Genomic DNA, 25,125 nt, shown 5'->3' with positions numbered 1-25,125 from the left:
ACATACACATTCGCCTAGGCCTGCACAGTGTCAGGTTCACCCATATCACTGCCTTACACCCCCACATCTTGTCCCATTGGGAGATATTCAGGGGAACAACATGCATGAAGCCGTCATCTCCTATGATAACAATACCTTCTTCTGGAATACTTCTTGAAAGCCTGCCTGAGGCTGTTTTACAGTTAACTTTTTGTTAATAAGTAGAATGAGTACACTCTAAGTGATTAAAAGTATATGGTATTATATGTATATAGAGAAAATATATTTTATATATATATATATAAACACATCCCAGTAACAGTTGCTTATATTAGCAAGTATTATGTACTGTACATAATTGAATATGCTATACTTTTATACAACTGGCAGCACAGCAGGTTTGTTTACACCTGCATCACCACAAATACATGAGTAATGCATTACACTAGGACATTACAACAGCTATGACATCACCAGGCAGTAAGAATTTTTCAGCTCCATTATAATCTTATGGGACCACCATTGTATATGCAGTCCACTGCTAATCAAAATATCACTCTGTGGCACATGGCTATATTCTACATTGATATTTACACAAATATATGTGATATGTGTGTGTGTGTATGTATCTATATCTATACTGAGAGAGAGAAAGCACATGAGACTGCAAGGAACCATGAAAGAGATTCATAGAAAAAGATTTGAAAAAAAAAAAAAAAAAATGCACCACCAGAGGGGTCATCTAATGATCAATGAATAACAACTCATTTTTATTCTTACACTTCACTGTATTTTTCAGATTTCTTCTATGAACAGATATTACCTTTGCAAATATAACCATAAATATGCTATTTAAAAAAGAAAAAAAAAACCTTTCACAAGGATGAACCATATTTGTTTACAGTGTTATGTCCACAAAAATTTTGTTCACATTATTTACGATATGGATGGTCCTCAACTTACCATAGTTCAACTTACAATTTCTTGAGGTTATGATGGGTTTACTGGGAAGTCAGAGAGCTCTGTATGACTTCTATGATGGGTTACAGTTTCTATTGAGCTTTCACGCCATCATAAAGTCGAAAAATCTTAAGTCAAACCATAGTAAGTAGGGAACCATCTGCTATGTCACTGGCATTAAATTCGTTTTTGACTTAGGATATTTTTTATTTACCATGAGTTTAGAGAGATATAACTCCACTGTAAGTGAAGGGGCATCTGTAATTAGGAAAATACCATTTTCACTGCTTTACATAGCCTGCTTGCTTCTTTTCATCAGAGAATAACTATGAAGAAAAAAATAAGTGACATGATTACCCTCTGCAATTTCCACTCGGGTTGCTCACTGGTTCCATCATGTCCTATCCTTATCTTATATATGTTTCCAATGCTCCTTATTTCAACCTAAACGAAATGCAAAGAAGAAAAAAATTATCAGAATGTTTTAAATTAAGCACATTAAAAAATTCTTTCTCTTTACACTAAATGCATTTTTTGTTCCTAATAGTTAAAAAGCTCTCAGGAATTCTTTCAGAGTCTAGAAAAGAAGTGCCCTCAAGAAACAATCAGTGAACTTCACAGACACAGAGTATGAGACAGAAATATCATGAGACTTGACTAAAAATATGCAGAAGGAGTCAAATGAGAGAACAGGATGAAGAACACACATATGCTCAGTTCTCCGACTACCACACATTTCTCACTGGAAGCCAACACTTTCTGAGTTCCAATGACAGAAAGATGGGCTTGTATTTTAAGAAATAAAAAAAAAAACAATTTTTACCAAAGAAAAGCTAAATATGGTGATTTCTACAAGCTTAAGCAAAGCGTGAGTCTAGAACTTCCTTGTACTCTGAAAATCCTGTCGTCTTTGATGATACCTAGGTTAAGATATAGATGTTCTACGTTCAAGGAAGAGAAGCAAACCTGCCCACAGAATATGGGTGCTGCTTTAGTTTTTGATGAGGACCAAGAGTATTTGTTAATCCAAGGTAGCATTGTAGAGAACTGGCTTTGGAATTACTTGGAGCTCAACTGGGAGCCTGACTGTTGTAAACTGAGTAAAATATGGTTTTTTACTTCTCTTATCTTCAATTTCTTTATCTGTAAGAATGGTCACATAATGCTTATGGCATAAAATTTTCAGTTCAACTAAATAAATGTATATTGAAACAATAAACAATATGCAAGTCCACAGGTATGCAAAGATGAAAATGACGGCACTGTCTCTAACTTGGAGAAATATACAGCCTAGCAAGGGAGACAGACTTATAAGCAGATATTTTTAGTATAATAAAATATGTCCAGGTCACTGAACTGTGAGAATTTTTTTTAAATGTAATATACCACCTTATTACTTAATGGCTTACCTAACAGCCACTGTCATTATTTCTGCTATAGGTGCCAATCTACCTCTGCAGACTAGAGATATAAATAGGTAGGCACTTGCATATTATATCTGACTAGACATTGCCTACCTATGGACTAGACCCTGAAAGAGCTGGGACAGTCAAATCACGAAAAAACTATCAGAACTCCTCTTTCATACCCAGTTCCCATGCTTACAATTCTTTTTTTTTAAGTGCCCACCACCATTTTCCCCTACAGACTGCAGCAGCTAGAACAAAACTGGGCCTGTTTCAATACCAGGTCAAGAGAAATTATGCTGGTGTCAACTGGGAAGAAGGAAAATAGGGATGTTAATCCCCAACAGCCAATTTCCCCCACTTCCTTATTCCCAGAGCTGGTTTCAGTGGCAGAACTCAGAGGCTAGCTCTTCCTCCCAGAGAAAGCAGGAAGTTATCCTCCAGTTTGAGGCTACATTGTCTCTAAAAGGTAAATCACACTTTAAATATCCTTTCATTGTCCCAAGAATCCATTAGCACTTAAGTGTAAACTTCCTTTCTGTACAATTTAAGTGAAAATAATAAAGGGATATCTGAACAGTCTGGTTACCAAGCATATGTGACTTGATACCTATGTGCCTGTCACTGCAGAAGAGCAGAACTAACTGCTACTCAGCTCTGTGCCAGCCAGGCGGGAAAGACTTGATATTCTTGTCCCTGACAATTCACACAGTCACCCTGTGAAGGGTAAGGCTCTTTTAAGCATCTACTTTAAAAGATGAATAAACTCAAAGAGATTAAGTCATTTGTCTAAGGATACACAGCTGGATACACAGAAAGTTCCAAAAGTAAAATTTGAACCCAGGTTTAATAAAATATCCCACATTGTCCTCAAAAATGGCTATATGCTCACTTCAGGACTGGAAAGAAGGAAAAGAGAATGAAAGACAAACTTAAAACTGGCAAATGATGCCAATTAAAAGGAACAAGAGAATCAATACTCACAGAGGAGAGAGAGTAGAAATGTGTCAATTCATCCTAATTTAGGATTCTCAAACTATCACAAGGCCCCAGTCCCAGAGCCCATTAACCCCTAGGCCAGTGCTTCTCAAACTTTAGCGCACACACAAATTACACGGGGATCCGGTTAAAACGCAGATTCTGATCCAGTAGGTCTGGGATGGGAACCAAAATTCTGTGTGTCTCACAAGCTCCCAGGCAATGCCCATCCTGCTGGCCTGGAGTCCACAAGACTCTATGCTCCTGGGAGCTTCCACATGTAGCCCCAATCTCCACCACTGAGGTAATAATCTAGAGCTATTCACTCTTCACAGTAAATGACAGAGGCGGGTAGAAAACATATCCTGAGCCATTTACCAGCAGAGCGAGAGTCCTTAGTGCCTGCAATCTGTCACCTGTAGAGCACTTCCCATCTACCGGGTACAGCGCACGACACACACCTTCCCAGGCATTCTTTAAATTTCACAGCAAGGTTTTTAAGTATTATTACCTACCTTGTACTAAGTAGGAAACTGAGGATTAGAAAGGATAATCAGTCTATTTAAGGTCACAAAACTAGTGAAAGGGTGATTTGAACCTGGTCTCTGACTCCAAGGCTTCTGTTCTTAACCAGTTTATGAGTTTTACTATATGTCAATAGGATTCCCTTTTTAATTTATATACATTTTCTCTTTTTGTCATCACACTACCTTAAAATTTAGAAAGAAAAGATATTTTTGCCTGTATTCTATACATAAAGATAATGCTGGCCTGGAGAAATTAAGTGGCATATTCAAGGTCACATAACTAACATGTGGGAAGCAAGGACTCTAATCTAGCTTACCTGATTTGCAGTCTAGTGCTATATCCAGCATTCTCAACCTTGGTTGCACTTTAGAATCAGTTGGGGAACATCTGAAAACCTCAATACCCAGACTGCACCTCAGGCAAATTAAACTAGAATTTCTGGAGGTGGAATCAGGCATCAGTGGTTTTTAAAGCTCCCTGGGTAATTCCAATGTGCATCAAGACTGAGAATCTATACCATTCATTCCAAGATTTGACCATAAGTAAATTTTTCAGAAAAACATTGATAGGATTTATCAGCATATAAATACATATACCACAAGGTATATTACGGGAAAATTAGACTTTTGTGGGGTGACTTAGGGATCTAACCATACACACACATTCTGAATTCTAAACAATTATCTTCAAATAATCTTTTGAAATATGTATTTATATAAGGTATGGTTGCCTATGCAAGGAGCCAAAGTGCTCTTCCACAACTGCAGACAATTGCTTTTCTTCAATGAAAATTAACTTTAATGATTACAAAAGTAGAATGATAGGCTTAGGTCTGAAAATCTAGAAACCATTTGGGTATTAGTGATTGCCAGGTACCGTAGCCCCAAATAGCCTTGGGTTCCTGGCAACACGAGTTGTCCTCAATCATTCTCTATTCTCTAGTCAGCCTTAGGATGCAAAAGGAATACCCTCCAGAGAAAATGACTGCTGTTTAACAGTGCACCAAAGAGCTTTCACAGGCAGTGGGGGTGGAAGGGTGGATTAGTGAAGTGGAATGTAATTGTCCTAATTGAAACTTGGCCAAAGCTCTGAGGAACTAGGAGAGGCAACCAGCCACATGCAAACTTAAGCAGCCCAGTGTTCTCTGACTCTAAGAAGTAAAAGAGAGAGAAATTAGAATGGGCATGGGCAGAGCTTCAAAACATGGCCTGTGAAGATGCTAAGGAAATTATTTCATTCTTAAGACTTTTTTAATTAAAAAGATGAAACAAATTTTATAAAAAGAAAATAATTTCACACCTGTATAGCTCAGCTGAGCAACATCTATAAGTATATGCAAATATATAAAAGAAGAGTTTTCATTACCAGAAGAATCTCTATACAGCATATAAGTTGGTTATAAATTGAGTTGAAGTTGGTAGTTTATAGGGCCAGTTCCAAACCCATGGTTTGAAAATATACTAAAATAAACTGTCTTTAAAGAAAGCAGTTTTTTCTACAACTTTCCTTGCTCGAATAAGATATGTGAGCAAAAATATTTCCTTTGATTGTTACAATAAGCATTATTAACTTACAGGCATTCTAAAAGACCAGAGATCCATTTTAATAGGAGACACACACACACACTTCTGCATTACAGAAATGTCTTTGAAATGTTCACAGGAAAATAATCACAGTGTTGTTTACCTGAAACTCATCCTCCTGTCCCGGAAGGAAGAGCTGCTCTGAGCTGTCCTTGCGAAGACTTATTGGCCCAGTGACTCCTTTATCTCCATACACCCAGAGAGTGACATTGGCTCGAGTTCCTGTATTTCCCGTCAGCACTAACACCTTCCATTCATCTTCTGACAGAAGAGTCTTACCACTTTGGAAACGTCTGATTTCTTCTATGGGGGAATAAAGCATTAGTGGCAGATCAGATACAACATCAGGCTGACAGAATCCTTTGTCACATTGGAGCCAAAGGACATGAAAACTGGGCAGGGTAGGGTGAAGCAAGTAGGAGGCACTGCACTGTGAGGACTCTAGGGAGCTGATTTGTGCTTGTCTCCTCACAGCAAGGTTCTGGTCAACTGACACTCAACCACCGACGTAAACTGGATTCGAACAGTAAACATCTGACCTACCTGGCAATCTTTCACTTACCCAGGAGGGCAAACTGGAGTTTCTGTCCTATGTCCACAGATTTTTCATAAAGCTGCCTGCTTGACTTACATATTTTATGTAGAACTACCACCATATAAAGTAATAAAAAGGGGGAATTAAAACTTGTTTTCACATACGATAAGTAAGTGACAAATTGAGGGCAGAGAAAAATTTTCTGAAATATTTCCAAAAAAATAAAAAAATACCTTACTGGAGTGGGCAATGGAAAGGATTTGGAACTAAAGAGAATTTTCACACATACAAATTGTTCCTGAGGTGCTCAGAGCAGTTGTCCACGAGAGCAGGGCTGCACAGCACTTGTGTTTCACAATGCATTCTCTAGCAACCAGCAGTGCCCAAACACAGCCACTCCTGTTTGTAAAGAATGCCATGACGTCCCAAGCTAGAATGGCTGTTTTCTTCACACTCCCTTTCACCTGTGGTCTCATCTGAGGAGATATTGGGCCAGGCAGTGCTGAGGGCATCTCCCATGCTACTCTGCACTGGTTGTCTGAAAGTACCCCAACAACTGCACTTTAATTCTTCACTGATATTTCCACTTTGAAATCTTATACACCCAAGATGATGAGGTAAAAGTTCTTCATGTCAAATGGTTAAAAGGCAGCCAGAGCTGATCTCCTTCCTTTAATTCTGTAGCTTGAAACTATACGCAGCCCTAGGCAGCACTTAGGATCTTACCGACAATGATGAAAAGCCCAACAAATATGAAATTATTCCTGCTAAGCTATAATGAACTAATTTTAAAATAAAAACCATGCAAAAATATACAAATAAAAACAAATGCTATGAAAGAACTGATATTCATTTTTTAAAGTTTTCTCTAGAATGTGCTGGGTAATCTCTGTCAGTATAACAGCTCTGCGTAATCTCTGTCTCTGGGAGTGACTGAACAATTTAATTGTTTTTAAGCTCCTAATATATGCAGGGTTCTGCGTTGCACCTTTTATATGCATTTCTCATTCAATCCTCATTCCAAACTCATAAGGTGAGTCAAATTATGATGTCCATTTTAAGAAGAGTAAAAGAAGCAGGGAAATTAAATAATATGGCCGAGTCACATAATAAGCAAACTATGGGATGTTTAACTGCAAAGCACCTGCACTTAAACAAGCTTGATAAGCATTCTGTATTCACCTAAACGTAATTCACCAGGATGCAGCAGTGCTGCTAGCATGTGAGGTTTTCTTCTGCGCTGCACACTATCCTAAGCACTTAACATTCATCATCAAGTCACTCTCACTCAACCCTCATACTACTCCTATGAGGTGCTGTCCCCTATTAAGCAGATGGACAAACCGGGACTCAGAAGTGAAGTGACTTGCCCAGAATTACACAGGAAGTAACAAGGAACCAAACTTCAAACCCAGGCAGAGCAAGTGTGAATTCCACGTCATTTACATCGGAAATAGCTGACCTGGAAATGATCACAAAAATTGGTCCAACAAAATTTTATGACATGATCTAATTTTTAAAACTCAATGTTACATGTGAACATTTGGCCACTGTGCCTGACATTTCTAGTCAAATACACTTGGAATTTCCTCAGGCCCAGGCAACTGCACTACCAGATCTCTACTGACAAAGACTCCACAGCACATCCATGAGTTCCAGAGAGAAACTGGTGATCCTAGGTCAATGGTGAACATTACAGGATGTCGATCATTCACTCACTTACTATCTTACGGATATCTTAGTCATCTAAAAGAATCACTTTTACACAATTTGAGAAGACTTTAGTTCCTCTTAATTGCTGGGCATTGTGTTAGGCTCACTGCTCTCATAATAACAGAACTGATGAAAAGTTTGAAAGATAAATAATGACAGTCACACCCTGGAGATACATGCTATCCAGCAGTGAAAACAGACATACAAATATCTGGATTTCAAACACTCAAATACCTTCATGGAAAACCAACAAACAAAAAAAACTACTGAAAAGTTCCGGTGTAGCAGAGGGCAGGAAGTGAGTAATTAAGGAGTGGGCAGAAAAGGCTGCACAGAGGAAACCTCAGTGCTGGATGTAGGAAGATGGCTCAGAATTTTGCAGAAAGACAGGAAGAGCATTCTAAACAGATGGGACAGCATTCCCAGCATGTACATGGCTTGAAGCAGCAGGCATGCTGGAAGAACTGCAGGTGCCAATGTTCAGTTGAACATAAGATACTATATGTGAAGAGGAGAGACAGAAACGTGAGGATCATGGAAGGCACTGGTCAAGCTGGAAGGGAGTTGGCACATCCTTTTGCAAGCAAGAGAGAACCAGTCACAATTTTAAAGTATGGTGGTGGTATAAGCTAAGTATTAGAAAGATAGGTCTGAAACAGGGTGAACTATAGCAGGGACAGACTGAGGTAGGAAGGCCAGCGAATAAACATACAAAGAAACAAACTCTGAAATGAAATCAAGAGACCACGGTTATTTAGTCTGAATTTTTTTCCATGTCTGTGCATGGATGAACACAAATCTATGTGTGTATGTGTTTAGCTTGTTTGTTTGATTTAATCTGCAAATGAGTTGATGTTTTCTAAGGTCCCTTATTCCTGCATTAACATGTTCTTGCATCACTTGCACAAAAATAACACATTGTCAGGGTACACTCATATTATAAAAATTGATGGCTAAATATGATATAATCTATAATACAGAATGATGTATTAAAGTTTGTACTGTTATCAATTAAATATGAATACCATGTAATACTACGATCTTCTGGAAATGAACCAACGTCCATTAGTCTCAGACTATAAATTTCTGCTGAGAACTGAGAACCATAAAAGCAGTTGCTTTTGTTGACCAGAAGTTTAAAATACTCTAAGCTAGGAAAATATTTAATGGGGACCCTGGATTAGTCAATAGACTTCTTCACGGTCACCCTGAATAAAATCAATGGTACCTAAGATGTATTCATACGACTCAAAAACATCCTCTGTGAGGGTGACTGAACAATTTAATTAAACACCAATCAGGTTGACTCAAACCAAAAAAAAAAAAAAGTTATCTACTTTGTGCTGCTGCTAGTCCACTGAAGCTCTAGCGGAAAAAATAAATTACTCATAGAAATAAATAACAAATTAGCTGATTCTAATAGTTCATGGGTTGATTAAAGTTGAGGTCAGCATAAGCATGAATTACTATCAGAGTGTGGCCATAAAGGGACAGCTTGTATAGCCTCTGTATGCTATTCCAAGATAGTATTTGAGAAAGTTGATTTATTCTAACATGTCATTGAAAACAACTGAAAACAAATGCTTCCTAATACCTGATAGTGTAATATCAGATATTTAAACCCTAATTTCAGAACATATAAATCTGAAAAAAAATAAGACAGTGAAAGCATTCCCCTATAGTTGTCTTGCAATGGATGAAATCTATTTCTACAAAATTAACATAGCCTTGTTATATTCATAAAGTTCAGTTTCTCAATTAAGGGATACAAAGCACAGGATTCACAAAGCTGGTACGGATAACTAACATAGAAAACAGAATCAAATAATCAAAGGCATCCTAACATGCTTGCACACTGGATTAACACCAAGAAGATAAAAACTAACCAGTATCAAGGTAAAGGTCTGTGGCTTGGTTGAAAGATCAGTTATATGTTTTACACTGAAAGGATATTATGAATAAAATATCCTAATGATGTTAATATAAACCAGAAATGCAATAAAAATGCCCAAAACATGTATTCCAAGCTGAGACTGTATCAACTGATGTATAAGGTCCCATAAAAGGAATACCATTATTCTAAACTGTTCAGATTATATGAGAAGACAGGTTCCTACTTGGAGATTCACACTTTAAGAGAAATATTCATAAAGGTGAAGAGTCTAAAACCATACATAAAAAGAAACTATTAAAGCAATACATTTGACACAGATGAGAATATACTAAAAAGAAATACTGAGAATCCACTTTTTGGTATATTTATATACATATAAGATGAATATACTAAGAGGAAATGAGAATATACTAAGAAAAAACAACAATGGTTGTTTTATAGAAGAAGATATTGACTTTTTTATAAGCCAAAAGAATTTATGGGTAGCTTTTCTGCTCAACATAAGGAGGTACTTTCAAGTGATTAGGATGATTTGAAATGGAATGGTTTATTTCTGCACTTTTCCTATGAATCTCTATGTTGCTTACGATGTGTCAGGTCTCTTCAAATCCTCAATCTATGATGAACGAAAACTTACAGTACCTTTACAATATAATTTACGACACCACGAGCATTAAAAAAATAAAACTATATTTCACTCTGGATGCCAAGTGCTATTTTTTATATTAAAAGGGACATAAAAATTACGACGAGAATAACCATTAATATAATTAATATAACTACTTTGTAATTCCATTTATGGGAATTATTCTAATGAAATAACATATAGATGAGCATCCATTACAAATTATAAGAAAATAGGTAAATATGTTATGCTACATCAACACAATGGATTATTTATAGCTATTACATTTTATTAAAAATATTTATTATGAAAAATCCTTAAATGATTAATACCTTCTATTAACTGAGAAGGTTACAAAATGATATATTTAATATAATCTACAAGTGTGTATACATACATATATACACAAGTATAAATACATTTTTAAGTGATCTTTGGGGAAGTAGCAAGATGATATAATTTTAAGATTTTCCTGTATGCTTTACGTATTCTAATTTCTTTCAGAATGAAATTATTTTTAGTCAAAGATGACTACCCAAGATTTTTCAGAATAAATTTCCTGACTACTGTTTTTAAGGAAGACTTCAACTAATAGATTTTTTTCTGCCCAGGTTTGTTTTTAAAGTATTGGCACCTAAACACATTTAAGAAAGAAAATGCCATGGCTGAGACTTTGGCCCAGATTAGGATTTGCCTGGCAACACTGTGGAGCATGCCACCACAAACAGATGATGGACTGGCAGGATGGCTGCACTGCACTGTTCAAGTGTCCATGCACAGAGACAAGTGACTGGAGCTGAGACTTGCATAACATTCATCTTCCTGGGTCTTGATTTTCTCATTCATAGAAATAGGTAGTTGCTGGAAAGATATCTAAGGGCAATTTCAGTTCAGAGCATCAAATCATAAGTCTTCTCTTTTTATATTCGGTTTGAATGTGTTTAAATGCAGTGTTTCCAAACTTAAAATTATGCAGAAGTAATGTATATTCTCACTTAATTTTTAAAATATGAATTTCCAAAGTATTTACGAATAATATGGTGTCTTAGATTTGCTTTAAAATAATTAAATGAGGACATTGTAGGGCATAGCAGGAAGGACCATAACTAAAACAGGACTATGCCTATGTTGATCATTATTGAAGCTGAGTGATGGGTACATGGGGGTTCATTTGTCCATTCTCTCTACCTTTGTATGTGTTTAAAATTTTCCATAATAAAAAGGTTATTCTAAAAAAAAATAAGATTCCTTCCTCAACCCCCCCACCCTAACAAAATTAATATCATAATGCAGTTTAGACCTAAAGGAAAACCTTGCAAATTTAATGACACTATCTCTCTACTTAACTACTATAAAATAACTATTTATCATATATGTGCTATTTTAAGTTCTAAATTCTCTTGCCCCTTTGATGTAGATGAGAAAAGTTCCATCTTTCTCCTTAATAAATAAGCATTTTGAATGGAGAGAGAACCATTTTATTTTTTCTATAATTCCTCATTTCCAAAACTATACATCTTGCCCTATCCCAAAAGTGGATGGACAAATATAGTCTGATTCTTAAGGAACTGAAATTTGGTTTTAGATATCTATAAAAGTAGAAAATAAGTTTTCTAAAGTATTTTTCAACGAACATATTTTAATATGAATGGCTAATGTAACCCAAATCTATCTTGACAGCTAAGCTGCAAAACCAAGAGGAAGGTATTTCTTTCAAGAGGCAACTTTTAACTATTGCAGTCCTTTGATAGAGGTAGAAAAAAGACAACTAAAGGGAATCATGATCTAATTACTCAGTAACAGATGAGAGAGAGCCTTCTAGGGAAATATTCATCCATGAAGGCATTTTTTCCTCACTTAAAGTCATGGATGCTATAAAACCACTCCGACTACAAACAGAGAAGGCAAAATTTAACCATATCATGGGCATTTTATAGGTGGCATTTGCCTTACAGGAGCCTCATCATCTGGACTTCCCAGATTTCATATCCAAGGCCAAAATCTGTGACAGATCAATGTTTTAAAAAGTTCTTGAAGAAACTGAGCTTAGTCTCCATTTTCTCAGTCTTTGGCCCACTCTCCATTTCCACTGTATTGCCATTAACCAAATGAAGAAACTTATAGGTCTTTTTACAATTAATTAATTATTTAAATTTTATTTTGTGTCTCATATGCCCTGAGTATTTCCTTCATCTCAATTATCAGGTTTTAGCCTTCCATTTCTGTGTGATTGTTTAATGTTTATCTGAACAGCTCACCTATCAAATTCAAGAGGGCAGAGACCAAGTCTGTTTTAGCTACAACATCTGACATTTAATGGGCACACAATTCATATTTAATGTTTAATTAAATGAAATAATTATTTGAAAAGGTCTAGGTTTATCATGAAGCCTAATTTTGTCATTTTTACAAATTACTTGGCCTGCCTCAATAAAAAAAAATTCTTAAAAATTTCACAATGGTAACATTTTAAAAATATTTTTGTCCGAACAAATTTTCATAAGACATACAGAAGGTTTTCTCATAAGCATTTTGCCACTTATTTAAAAAGTATTTATCCCCCAGGGATTTCGGCTAGCATGCTATTTTCAACCAAGTCAAATTTTACTTGAGGTGGCCATCCCTGATTTAGATACCATTACTTCCTGACACAAGACTGAATTCTGCTGTGAGAAATTTTAACTAAGCACATATTTCTCATTCAGTGTGATTCTTCACACTGCTCCATGGATTCATGACATGACATGGAAATAAAAAACTGAGACTAGTCCTTTGCAGCAAAAATCAAAAGGCTAATTTCTCTTCCCTATGTTCATGTGCTAATAGCTTAGGATAGTCAACAAGAGACGTCTATTATATTACTATCTGAAAGAAAAGCTAGCATACCGAATAACTAATTTTTAAAAATCACTTTTTTAAAGGTAACATTATAATTTATCTGTCTCCCAAGACGGGTTTTAAAAAAATGGTCCCCCAGAGACGGTCCTCTATTTCATTTTACCCAAAGATGACTAGATTCTGATACACAGAATTTGTCAGATATCATACATTACACTTTCCCACCAGATAAAAGTTAATACATTTAAGAGCAAGAAAAATGATCAAACTAATATAGAAACTAGGAATTTAAGCCTCTGGGACCGAGAGCACTTTCTTTCAAGCTTCACTTTCTATACCAGAGAAATAGAGATTATTTTTGTCGTTGCTTAGACTTTGGTGAGAATTTACCATTTTTCATAAAATATATTCATAAAATATTGTGTAGGTAATAGTTCAATTGATGTTATAATTTAATACTATCTTCAACACATTGTTCTGGATGAACATTACATTTAAGACAAAGAAACACATTTAAAAATATATGTATTCTTTATAATATAAAATTAAGGCATAAAAAAGCAAGATAACAGCCTACAAGCAGTCCATGTGGTATAACATGATATAGGCTATAAAATAATTTAATAGTCTTCCTGCGATGGCCACAGGAAGAAATAATGCAGTCAAACAAACCAAAAGCAGGAAAGCAAAAGCTGTGGCTTACTTGCAGTTGAAGAAGGTAAGGGACTCCTATCCTCAGATTCTGGGGGTATTTTTTTCTGTTTTTTTGACTCATGGATCTTTTCTTCTTCTTGGCTGGGTGTTGCAGACATTCCCATTGGGTTTTCTCTGCCAACTGAAATTAAGATTTTAAAAGATGCCATCCTTTCAAAATCACTTGCTGCTTCTCAGAATACTCACCATATGTTCAGCTATGCAAGTTTAAGTTTTGCCATTGTTTCCATTTCAATGCCTAGTCAAATCTCTTTACTCAGAATTACGTAGTTAACAGAAAATGACTTCTTATTCTTACCAGCAGGCTGTGCATAGACGGCATCACTATAAAACCTACTCATTGCTTTGCAAATCTGAACGATAGTTTAACATCACAATATGAATCAAACAACTTATTCAAAATGTTTTTCTTATAGATTCTAAATGGGAACTTCCTTAACAATCTTTTAGTTTGCCTTCCTCAAAAGGGGAAACTAAAACGTCATTCAAACAGGATTTCATGTTACCTTACTGAAATATGTGAATCGACAAAATATACACATATCTATAAGCAATGAAAACATTAGCTACTTTTCTACCTTTTACTTAGAAGCAAGTTGCTTTGGAGTCTGGTTTAAGAATAGGTATCTCTAAGTTAAATAATGACTTCAGCTTATAGTATATGCTCCTAAGTGCTATTTATATTTAGGATTTCAAATTCAAGTTGTTTGTGTTCATTTTCTAGGATCAGGCATAGGCATATTGTTTTTAAATGGTGGTAATTCACACTATGAATGGCTTTAGGTTCTCATCAGCAACAAAAAATTATGTAAATTTCTGATTCTATATGATAAAGAGTAATAACAACTACTTCTTAATACCACAATTGCAGTCAATGATGTAAGATGACTCACAAAGTAAGAAAGCATAACAACCTCAAAGGTATGCTTAGTTAGAAATTAGCAACACTTATCACACAGGGTGATGGTGCAGACTCTACAATACTGGTGGCTGAAGAACTGTCCATGATTACACTGTTATTTATATCCTTCAGGTGTTATAAGATATCATTTCAGACAACAATAAGCTTTTAAATACTAATCCTTATAAAACATAGTTTTTCCATGTGGTTTATATACAATGCAATGCTGAGACACTAAAAATTGATAATAAACGAATTTTAAAACATTAAAAAGAAGATAGAAATAACTAGAAATATGTTCATGGAGAATAAATAAATAATTGTAGAGGAAAAAAATTAAGATTCTTATATATAGCTAAGAGTTCATTTACCAATGTAATGTAGAAATCCAGAATCTACAAAAAGATAAACTATCTTCCAGTCACTGCATAGCACTAGGAACAAATCAATGTATAAGAAATGGCTTCTGACATTGATGGGGTTACAGCCCAGAGAGAGAATACATAAACATGACCTCTGATAGATACTGATGAGCTCTTTAACTGACACAAGCACAACATGCATAGGGAGCACAGAGGAGAAAACAATTAACGTGCCAGTCCATTAGAAACAAGCCCAAAAAGGGTTGCACAACAAGGCCAGTCTATGCAGAACTGTGAAAGTAGAATGAGCATTTTACCTCTCTATCCTTCCCACACTGGCTTCTCATTAATTCTACCTCTGCTTCTCAAAAAGTACACCAATATCTCTTTATACGACACAGTAGTAGGGAATTCAGAAAGTGGAAGACATTTTCTGGAAATGTCATCCAGCACCTTCCTATCCCTCTGTAGAGAAGGCTTCCCACTTTGTCTTCAGGCCAGGTGGGTTACAGAAAGATGTTCAAAAGCCAAGTACCGAAGTGACCCTCCAATAATACAATACTCTGAACTGGAGCAACCCTTAGTAGCTCTTTGTCTGACTTTTACAATTAAAAAAAAAAAAAAGTGAAAACTCTATCACTGGCAATGTAAAACAAAACCTGTGGTGAAGGTGAAAGAACCAGAGCTGTCTAGGTAGAGATGTTATCAAAAGGTATATGTTACCTATACAGCTGGATTTGGATGATTAATGACTCACTTCAGGTAGTACCTCATTATATCCAAAATTTAAGCTATATCAAGATCTACCAGACAATAAAGGCAGTAACTCTACAAAATCAACTAGGAAAAGTCTTTTGTTTTATTGAATACCTTCTATTTTAAAAGTAAAACAAGTGAAAACTTACATAATAGCAATGATTATAGTGTCACATTAGTGCATATATATTTTAAATCCATATAATCATTTTATCATCTGAAACATATTTTGTCATATTTTTCTAAGACTGTAATATACATAGTCAGAATTTTATGAATTGGATATATGACAGTATTTCATTTAGATTTTTATGCTTGAATGATCTTAGCAGACTAGAATGAAGCAAAAATGAAATTTCCAAACATATTTTAAGGCAAACTTCCATAAAACTTGAACCTGAAAGAAATTCTTATTGTAATAAAAATGTAACATCTGAACCATATCTTCAGTCCTGCATTTTTGAGGGGTTACTAATAGCCAGAGTCTCACGATCTATATACAGAGGATGGCTCATACCATAAAACTGGGCTGGAATTAGAGCAAGAGGAGGTAAATTTCTGTGCAAAAGTCAAGTCTCTGTTAAAGTACTTCTAAAAACTTATAGGTTCACCCTTTCCGAAGTATTCTATAAAAGTAATAGTATACTGAAGTTAGCGAAAAGTTACATGTTATATTGATCTACAGTTCTTTAAAACGATACCTAGCAGTGTGGTCTTACTGTATGGAATTATAAATGCAGGTTTATTATCTAGAGGAACAGAATGAAGAAAACTTTCAAATTATCCAAATATCCAGATAATCAATGGAGAATCTTCTCCATAGGCTCAGTATAATAACTAATCACATAAGCCCAAGGGGAAAGATCTTTTCACACTTTCTCCTGTATATACTGTGAATATAAATTCATGAAAATAGAGAATGAAGAGGTTTTACTGCACACGCTAGCAAGAACAGCTAAATGGTAGTGGGATAAATGACTTTTATTATAAATTCCCAATACACAGTAAATTAAACCAAATCCTTGCCAAACTGTAGATGGAAAAAAATCAATCACAGAGAAATGAAATATGCAAAGTGATTAAAAGAGGTGATGAGACGGAATCTCTTGTCTTTCAAGAATCCATCGACTCTATTTGAGTGATAAAAGAAAATATGCCGTGAAGTGCTCTTCCTCTCTTTAATAATCATAACAGTAAATACTTGAACAGCACTTGCTGAGTACCAGACACTATTCTAATCATCTTACATATGTTAATTCATGTAATTCTCACACCACAACTGAGTGAAGGCACTCTTGGTCCTCACTTGACAGAACAGAGGCAGGTGGTCCAAGAGCCGTGAGAGCATACCACTGGCAAAAGGCGCCCTCCCAGGACCTGCAGTCTGGCTCTCAAAGCCTGTGTGCTGAAATCCTACCCTTGTCCCTCTACCCTGCTATACTTCTGAGCCTCTTGCTGTTTGGTGGGTGGAATCTGTCAATGAGACTGCCCTTGTCCTCGGCTGAGCAGAGCTGTGCCTTCCACGTGATTGTGTGCCATGTCAGACCAGGCAGCTTGCAGACATTTACTTGAGGTGCAGCAGCTTCCAAGGAAGCCAGGACCACTCATTCAGGTTGCATGCCTGGGGGCAACAGGTGGAGTCTCTTGAGAGTAACCTTATGATTCTCTTCCTACCACTCTCTCTTACCCTATCCAAGTCCCCTTACCACTCAGGGTACCTCACAACTTTAACTCTGCTTTCTAGACAACTATGAGGAAAAATTTACACTGAAAAAAAAAAGTTTCAGCTTACCATTTTGGGGGGCTGCTCTATCTCTGTATTAGAATATAAACAATTCAAAATTCCCAAATGTTTTTGGGAGTGAACTTTTTTGGCATAGAGTAGGTTCAATCTATCATATGTAGATAGTCTAGTTAGAAAACATTCTATCGGGAGGCGGAGGCAGGCAGATCACAAGGTCAGGAGATCGAGACCATCCTGGCTAACATGGTGAAACCCCGTCTCTACTAAAAATACAAAAAATTAGCCGGGCATGGTGGTGGGCGCCTGTAGTCTCATTTACTCGGGAGGCTGAGGCAGGAGAATGGTGGGAACCTGGGAGGCGGAGCTTGCAGTGAGCCAAGATCGCCACTGCACTCCAGCCTGGGCGACTGAGCGAGACTGTCAAAAAAAAAAAAAAAAAAAAAGAAGAAGCAGAAAGGGAAGGGGAGGGGAGGGAGAAAATATTCTAAAATAATAAAATGACTTGGGGAATTACTGTAACTTTTTTTTTTTTTTTTTTTTTTTTTTTTTTTTTGCAGCTAGAGTGCAGTGGAGCGTTCTTAGCTCACTGCAAACTCCACCTCCCAGGTTCAAGTGATTCTCCTTCCAGTAGCTGGGATTACAGGCATGCACCACCAAGCCCAGCTAATTTTTGTATTTTTAGTAGAGACAGGGTTTCACCATGTTGGCCAGGCTGGTCTCAAACTCCTGGCCTTAAGTGATCCACCTGTCTTGGCCTCTCAAAGTGCTGGGATTATAGGTGTGGGCCACCGTGCCTGGCCCTACAAACTTTTACATAAACATTCTGTCACTCTTCACAAAATCCCCTAAGACAGAGTTTTTAACACTCAGAAATCCCAATGGAATGCTCTTCTTGTAAAATTGGAAAGTATTATTTTGTATTTTGAAGAAATGTTGATGCTTTCAAACCCTTCCTCAGAATTCCTAGGATTCATGAATCTTCAATAAAATTTCTAAAGCAATGTCTCTTGCATTCTTGCCCTTGTTAAAGCAGGAGGCTGCCTCTAGTAAACAGAGAAGAAAACAAACCATCTATGCTTTAGTAACAGAACTAAATTGTAGGGGCTGTAAAGAAGAATGGCTTTGTTTCTATTGGTTCTTTTAGTACTAATACCCTAACATTGACAAATGTGTCCTTTTATTATCTCTCTCTTATGTCTTGCCACAAATTACTTTTCTTCTTCTCATTTCTTTTTCTATTGTTTCAATCTCTTCTTTTTCACCTTTTCATCTCTACCTGCTTCCTGGTCATTTCTATTTTCTCCCTGTGCTCTTCCAGCATGGCAGCTGACCCCTGCTAGCTATTTCCCACTGCTCTTTTTCTACTCCTGTATCCTTCTGCTGGCTTTGAAGTCACCTGTTTCCCTTCAGAGCTCCAGAGGCAGATGGCATATGCATTGTGTCAAGGCAGAATGCCACTCTGGGCCAGCCTGTGGGAAAATGAAGGGTGGAGGGAGTGGTGGTATGGATGGCAGTAAACTCAGGTATACTAGCCCAACAGTTTACAAAATTTTTAAAAAGGCAACTAAAGGCTGAAAAAGAGTTGATGCAGATAGAGTGAAGAACAGGGCCAAATATACCATCATGTTACATCAGGATCATTTTATTCCTATTCTAAGCTATCTTCTGTGGGATATTATATATACACATACAGTAAATATGGACTCTCATAAGCCAACAAAAGCTAAACAAAAGTCAGACCAAGAAAATGACACAGATATTGAGTAAGCCAAAATTCAGGGAACCTCACATCAAGCAAAAATTAGATAGCAAACTAAACTTCAAGATAATTGAAAAATACAATAAAGTTACTTTATTAGCCTTTGTGTTGAAACATATTTTAAGGTTTGAACACAAATACATGATTAAATAATGTCCTCATATCTTCATTTCGATTTGCTAGAGAACGTGAACTTAGATATGAGAGAAACCAGTTTCAAAATATTCACATTTCTGTCCTATCTTCAGATTTTTTCCCAAATCCTATTTTTAATCCAAATCCCATTTGTGTTGATCTTTATTCCATCTCTTTTTATACTGCAACCATTAAAAATTAATAGCAATGAATCTGAGAATATTTCTAACAGCCTCATTCCTCTCGGGGTATATGAAGCTATCCTTAAAAAACAAAGATTCAAACATGCACATGTACACAGACACACGAATGCACACATAACTTTCAAAGTTACAAAGAAGTTCAATGTAGCAAAACTTCTATACCTAATATTAATTTATCTGAAAATTTGAGGCAACCGTCTTCATTATGTTTTCCTTCCATTGCTTCTGGAATGACAACAAACAAAAAAGCCTAACAGCAGAGATTTGCCTAGTAAAAATGTGATGAAATTTTCAGACACTGTACACAAACCATCATAAAGCAAACCAAAAAGCAAAGTATGTCAGAGTAAACATACATTGGATGACTTGTGGATAGAAGCAAACATTGTCATCCTTGGTATAAATCATTGGTTTTGCCTGCCCATCTGACTGAAGTCCAACAAACAATCCTGGGCTCTTCGTAGATTCCAGGCTTATGGATGCATTCTCCAAGTTCTTCTTAATTTTAAAATAACAGTCGACATCTCCTGTACCCTACAATCAATACAAAATGATTCAATAAATATGAGCAAGTCGTAAAAGACAGAATTTAAAACCAGTCATTTTACAAGAATATAATTTTGTCTCGTTTCACATCACTATGATAAATCAAGAGACTTTTTACATAAATTGCCCTGTGTGCTTCATCCTATTTCACAAGATCCAGAAACAGAGATCACATGATGGGTTGAGGCAAGGACACATGCCTTTGGACAAAAAGCTCTGAATAGCGTAAGAGCTTCAACTAAGGAGAGTGTTGTGTATGCTGTATTTCATTTTAGAGTTGCTCACCTCTGTGGGTGAATGTAGAACATTAAAATGTGGAACTTTTCTTTTAGAAAATACTCTAAAGTGGTGGGAAAAGGGCTATTCTTACCATAGGTCAATTTACATTTAAATTTAAACTAATTTTCTGTGCTACTCTGCATTTTCCAGATTGAATTTTCATAAACAGCATGCACACAAATGATGCAAAGACTGTAGAGGAAAATATTCAAGAATTGAATGCCTAGCAGTAATCTACACACTCTCAGATTATTATAACACTTCTCCCTTCTTTAAGCCATTTATAATCTAATATTAGAAAATATTTCACTTTTCATCGTTTTAAAAGTTTCCTTACAGGATTTCAGTCCTAACTAATGAGTTTTATAAGCATGGATTAAAATTTCCACTAGTAACTATTATTTTATTTGTAATACAAACGATATTCTAGTCTCCACTCAAATGTGAGCTTCTTGTCAGTAAGAACCAAGGCAGTCTCTCTCTCTCTTTCTCTCTCTCTCTTTTTATAAATATAAAGTAAGCAATTTCTGTCTTCTGTTCTTGTTCTAAATTCAGTAAGATTCTGGCCTTGCATTGTTCATGGTCGAGTAGAGAAGACAAATCACGTACACAGATAATAAGTAGGGAAAGATGAGCTGGGGGTAGGGATAGGAAATTTCAGGTAGAGGGGCACCATAAACTAAGGCAGAGGGGCCACAGGCAGCATGATGTATGAATGAACAAGCACCTTAATGATGCTGAACAATAGAGAAGGTAAGTGCAGAAGAGCAGCTTCGGTTTGTTTGCAGCAAAGGAAGTTTAGGCCTTATCATAGACCATCTGTTTTCTTTCCTGAGATTCCCAAACCTCCTAAATGATGTATTTGCATACATTAAGGTTTACTCTTTGTGCTATATAATTCTGTGGGTTTTAACAAATCTATAATGTCTTGTATCCGTTACTACAATAGCATACAGAATAATTGTACTGCCCTAAAGATTCTCTATGCTTCATCTATTTATCCTTTCCATACTTCCCTCAAATCCCTAGCAAACACTGATCATTTTACTGTGTCTATTATAGCTTTGCATTTTCCAGAATGTCCTATAATTAGAATGGGGTAATATGTAACCTCATCATACTGGCTTCTTACACTTAGTAATATGCAATTAAGTTTCCTTAATGTCTTTTCATGGCTTATTTCTTTTTACTGATGAATAATATTCCATTGTATAAATGCACCAAAATTTATAGATTCACCTACTGAAGGACATCTTGGTTGTTTCCAGTTTGGGGTGATTATGAAAAAAGCTGCTATAAACATTCATGGACGTGTTTAAGCTCTGGGTCTAGATTCATTTGTAGGCATATGGACATCCAATTGTTCCAGCACCATTTGTTGAAAAGTCTACCCTTTCTCCATCGAGTTACCTTTGCTCCTTTGTCAAAGATCACTTCACTGTATTTGTGTGGGGTCTATTTCTAGGCTCTCCATTCTGCTCCACTGATCTCTGTGCCTTTTCTTTCATCAATACCACACTGTCTTGATTTCTGTAGCTTTATAGTAAATCATAAATTTAGGTAGTTTCAGTCTTCTAACTTTGTTCTTCTTCAGTATTACGTTGGCTATTCTGGGTCTGTTGCCTTTCCATAGAAACTCAGGACCAGCTTATAGATAGTCACAAAATAGCTTGCTGGAATTTTGACCAGAATTGTATTGAATCTATCGATCAAGTTGGTAAGAACTGACAACAACCTTGAGTCTTCCAGTATATAAACGAGGAACATCTGTCCATTTATTTAAATTTTCTTTGATTTCTTTCATCAGCATTTTCTAGTTTTCCACATAGAGATCCAGAATATATTTTGTTAGATTTATACATTTTTGTACTAATATGACTGGCATTATGTTTTTAATTTTAAATTCCAATTGTTCATTGCTAGTATATAGGAAAGCAATTAAAATTTGTATATTAGCCTCATACATTGCAACCTCACTATAAACACTTACTGATTCTGAAATTTTTTTGTTGATTCTTTGGGATTACCTACATAAAAACTAATATCATCTGTGAGCCAAGACAGTCTTATTTCTTCCTTCCCAATCTGTATACATTTTGTTTCCTTTTTCTGTCTTATTGATTAGCTAAGACTTTCTATATAATATTGGAGTGGTGAGAGATGTTCTTGCTTTGTTCCTGATCTTAAAGAAAAAGCATCCAGTTTCTCACTATTAAGTATAATATTAGTTGCAAGTTTTTTGTAGGTATTCTTTTTTTTTTAATTATACTTTAAGTTCTAGGGTACATGTACACAACGTGCAAGTTTGTTACATATGTATATTTGTGCCATGTTGGTGTGCTGCACCCATCAACTCGTCAGCACCCATCAACTCGTCATTTACATCAGGTATAACTCCCGATGCCACCACCCCCCCTCCCCATAACAGGCCCCGGTGTGTGATGTTCCCCTTCCCGAGTCCAAGTGATCTCACTGTTCAATTCCCACCTATGAGTGAGAACATGTGGTGTTTGGTTTTCCGTTCTTGCGATAGTTTGCTGAGAATGATGGTTTCCAGCTGAATCCATGTCCATTTGTAGGTATTCTTAATCAAGTTGAGAAAGTTCCCCTCTATTCATAGTTTACTGACAGTCTTTTTATTTCATCACCAATATTCAATCAGCCATTAATATTCAGTAATTCACATGATCTATCAAATTTGACTCAAACTCTCCACTTTTGTCATTAATTCCCAGACTGTAGGCCCCATCACCTCATTCCTAGATCTCTACAATCACTAACTCAAGTAAAGATAATATTTGTGAATTCTTTAACTAATATATTTTCATTGCTAATTCTTCCAAGGCTCTCTTACCCACTAAATCAACAATACTCATTGTGTTGGTGTAAGTAGAATACAGCCTAGAGCTAAAAAATCTTTGCTCAGCTTTGAGCTTCCAAATGAAAGGGTTTTAACAAATCTGCAGTAAATTAAGATTTTAAAAGGTGCTTTTTATTTGTAAAAGCAAGCTTTATTGAGAGAGAAAATGGTTGATAAAAGAAATTCCAAAATTGAACTTAATATTCCTAGAACCTGGAGGACTGGACACCTGAGAGTTTAAATGATGAAGCCACTGAAAAGGTAGATACCATATATTACATAGAGAAAACTGCTACCCCACAAGAAGAGAGGTGCATCCAGTTCTGAGAGGAGGGGCCTGGGATAAATGGCTAGAAGAGAGACATGGATTTCTTACATCAACTCCACTTGAAGTTGATTCTTGGTGTAACAAAGAAATAAGGGGCATTAGAATCATCCATATATTTTGGAAGAGAATCTCAACAGCTGAGGGGTTATCCCAGGAAACTTACACACTCCACTTAGAGCATCCCAGTGTTTAGCATAGTACTAGAGCACAATGGGAACATCCAGAAGGTGGATTAGAAATGTTCAAGGAAGGAGTCTGAGAAAGTAACACTGATGCAGCTTCCTAGTTTCTCCGCAGCTCACATGGAGACATCAGGGGATCTAGAAGTTATCCCATGCCTTCATGGCAGACTCAATTATTGAGAGGACTAGAAATCTGGGAGAGAGCTGGATTTGCTACAAGCTGCCCATTAAGTTAGGACCATTAAGACCAGAGGTTATGCAAGACCCTCAAGCCCTATGTTGCCCAAAATGCTCTGATTATAATATCAGTCATATTTGAAATTAAACACAATTGGTATACCCAAGTTCAGGGACAAACTAAATCAGCCACACTTCAGTAAAGACTAGTGTGGACCTAAAGAACGGTCTATGTCCTGTGGCCTTTTTCCATGACTTTTTTTTTTAAGTCTTTGTGCCAAGATATCAAACAAGGATGAGGGAAAGGAGAAAAAAAGAATAAATAATTAAAAAAATAAAACATTACTATTGGCCTGTAAAGGACTAATCTTTCAACTAGATAGAAACCAAGATATACAAGCATATTCTGACAGAAAAAAAAAAATCCATCAGTCGAACTAAGCACACTGGAACACACTAGAAGTACTAGTGCACTTTAGATAAATTATAGGCTTTTCAGTCAAACTGTGTTTCATTATAGTAATCTCATAGTTATTCTTCCAAACTTCTGGTTCTCAATAAACTAGCGCATCTTCTACAGTGAGGCCAGATTTATGAACTTGAATATTATTCCCAAACCACTATCTCCCCAAACTTAGAACAGATAACATATTAAAAATCAACGTCATTTTACATTAAAGATCTCAAGCAATTGCTCATGACTCACACAACAGAAAATTCTTTCTCAGACATATCTTTTTCCAAACCAACACTGAACTTGGTACTTACTCCTGGTATTGCACTTGGCACACTATGGTGTATTTGTCTATTTATGTTCTTCTTTTCCCCCTTTTAAATCACAAATTTCCTGAGAGCGGGGAGCATGTCTTAGTATATCTACTGTAGCACTAGTGACAAGCAGTTTCTGCCTTTCAGTAGAAACTCAGTATCTGTTAACTCTAAATTTCTTTTTACTAATTTCTAATCTCATAATTTGTTCATGTAATGTCCTCTCCTCTCTTTGATAAAGAAAAGTGGAATTATTCTCTCCCCCTAAAATTCACCATTCCAGGAAACTTCTCTTACTCACCCACTCTGCTCAAATCAACCTGCCTCTCCCGAGCGTTCGCAGAAACACTTGAACCACAACTTGGAAAGGAT

General features: G+C 36.2%; 1 protein-coding gene across 1 annotated transcript in view; it reads right to left on the bottom strand.

Moving 5' to 3' along the window:
* The window catches only part of RP1 (RP1 axonemal microtubule associated), a 267,355-nt gene that overhangs the window by 137,180 nt on the left and 105,050 nt on the right, over nucleotides 1-25,125 (bottom strand). Inside the window, exons 15-18 of the mRNA XM_077942819.1 lie at nucleotides 19,970-20,147; nucleotides 13,743-13,874; nucleotides 5,538-5,737; nucleotides 1,297-1,383 (exon numbers count right to left, since the gene is read on the bottom strand). Coding sequence (XP_077798945.1) covers nucleotides 1,297-1,383; nucleotides 5,538-5,737; nucleotides 13,743-13,874; nucleotides 19,970-20,147 — 597 coding nt within the window. The remainder of the gene's footprint in view (nucleotides 1-1,296; nucleotides 1,384-5,537; nucleotides 5,738-13,742; nucleotides 13,875-19,969; nucleotides 20,148-25,125) is intronic.

The sequence above is a fragment of the Macaca mulatta genome, chromosome 8, assembly GCF_049350105.2.
Source record: "Macaca mulatta isolate MMU2019108-1 chromosome 8, T2T-MMU8v2.0, whole genome shotgun sequence".
Taxonomy (NCBI): Eukaryota; Metazoa; Chordata; class Mammalia; order Primates; family Cercopithecidae; genus Macaca; species Macaca mulatta.
The sequence above is the reverse complement of the archived record's forward strand: the minus strand, read 5'-3'. Positions and strand labels throughout refer to the sequence as shown.